This window comes from Octopus bimaculoides, chromosome 6 (genome assembly GCF_001194135.2).
Source record: "Octopus bimaculoides isolate UCB-OBI-ISO-001 chromosome 6, ASM119413v2, whole genome shotgun sequence".
Classification (NCBI taxonomy): Eukaryota; Metazoa; Mollusca; class Cephalopoda; order Octopoda; family Octopodidae; genus Octopus; species Octopus bimaculoides.
The window spans coordinates 94,913,113-94,914,965 of NC_068986.1; the positions used below are offsets into that span (position 1 = coordinate 94,913,113).

At 44.8% G+C, this 1,853-nt stretch overlaps 1 protein-coding gene across 1 annotated transcript in view; it reads right to left on the minus strand.

Annotated features, from left to right (window-relative positions):
* The window catches only part of LOC106877766 (uncharacterized), a 23,454-nt gene that overhangs the window by 17,398 nt on the left and 4,203 nt on the right, over positions 1–1,853 (minus strand). Inside the window, exon 2 of the mRNA XM_014926775.1 lies at positions 1,490–1,738. Coding sequence (XP_014782261.1) covers positions 1,490–1,630 — 141 coding nt within the window. The 5' untranslated portion in view covers positions 1,631–1,738. The remainder of the gene's footprint in view (positions 1–1,489; positions 1,739–1,853) is intronic.

Consider the following 1,853-nt stretch of genomic DNA (forward strand, 5'->3'; position numbering starts at 1 on the left):
TATATATATGTAGGTGAGAAAGTTGGTATGTGAAAGCACGTGGTTGGATGTATAAAAGATAATAAGAATGAAAAAACTACAGAAGGCTTGTGTTACTTGGTTAAAGTATATATTTAAATTATGTCAGAAAAATGTTAGAAAACTGTTAGAAAAATGTTAGAAAATCTTTTTGGTATATAAACATTGTATTTTGAGAAATAACCGGTTTTGTGTTGTCTTTTCAAATTTCTCTACTTCATTGTGTCGTGTTCACTCATATATATATATACACCATCATCATCATCATCATCATTATCATCGTTTAACCTCGCATGGGTTGGACGGTTTGACTGGGGACTGGTGAGTCAGATGGCTGCACTACGCTCCAGTCTGATCCAGCAGAGTTTCTACAGCTGGATGCCCTTTCTAACGCCAACCACTCCGTGAGTGTAGTGGGTGCCTTTACGTGCCACCAGCACGGGGGCCAGTCAGCGGCCCTGGCAACGGTCACGCTCGGATGGTGCTCATAGCGCTCCACTAGCACGGATGCCAGTCATGCGGTGCTGTCATCGAATTTGATTTCGATTTCACTTGCCTCAACAGGTATTCGCAAGCAGAGTTTAGTGTCCAATGAAAGAAAGGTACGCCTAAGTCGGCTGGTAACACCACTGGCATAGGCCACGGGTTATGGTCTCACTTGGCTTGCCGGGTCGACTCAAGCACAGCATATTTCGAAAGGTCTCGGTCACTAGTCATTGCCTCGGTGAGGCCTAATGTTCGAAGGTGCTTCACCACCTCATCCCAGGTTTTCCTGGGTCTACCTCTTCCACAGTTTCCCTCAACCGCTAGGGCGTGACACTTTTTACACAGCTATCCTCATCCATTCGCGCCACATGACCATACCAGCGCAGTCGTCTCTCTTGCACACCACACCTGTTGCTTCTTAGGTTCAACTTTCCTCTCAAGGCACTTATACTCTGTTGAGTATGCACACTGACATTACACATCCAGCGGAGCATACTGGCTTCGTTCCTTACAAGCTTACGCATGTCCTCAGCAGTCATGGCCCATGTTTCACTGTCATGTAGCATGGCTGTTCGTACACATGCGTCATACAGTCTACCTTTTACTCTGAGCGAGAGGCCCTTTGTCACCAGTAGAGGTAAGAGCTCTCTTAACTTTGACCAAGCTATTCTTAGTCTAGCAGCTACACTTTCAGAGCTCCCACCCTCACTACTGACTTGGTCACCTTGGTATCGGAAGCTATCAACTACTTCTACCTAGTGTATTTGTATGTGTCCGTGGAACTGTTTCTTTTTGTATGTTTACATATGTATGCGTACGTGTGTGCCTATCTTTTTGTTTGTAATTGTGTGTGTGTGCATGTGAGCGCGCGTGTGTGCGTGTGCGCGCGCGTGTGCGTGTGTGTGTGTGTGTGTGTGTGTGTGTGTGTGTGTGTGTGTTCTTGTTTGTGTCTGTGCTCATACGTCCAGTCGTACCCTCAGCTTACCTTTTCTGCACACGTGGCTTTCAAATAGCGCCCCGGAACAAACGTCTCCAGGGCTCTCTGGTCAATGTTGATGTCATTAAATTCGTCTAAATCTTGAATCTCTGATTTGTGCTCCTCTTCTGTTTCCATGACAGCAAGCATCGGTTGGGTATTGGTGTAGGGGATTTTGTGTGTTCTTCTTTATGAAGTCTTGTACTTCAGTGAAGGGTCAGTTAGTGAGGCCACCATATTCTCGTTTTCAACTGAGACCTGCAAACCGTTAATGGAAATTGATTTCGTAAGACAGAGACTGGAGAGAAAAGTATTTGTCATTGGTTTATATACATACACATGCAAACATGTGTGTATATATATATATATATAT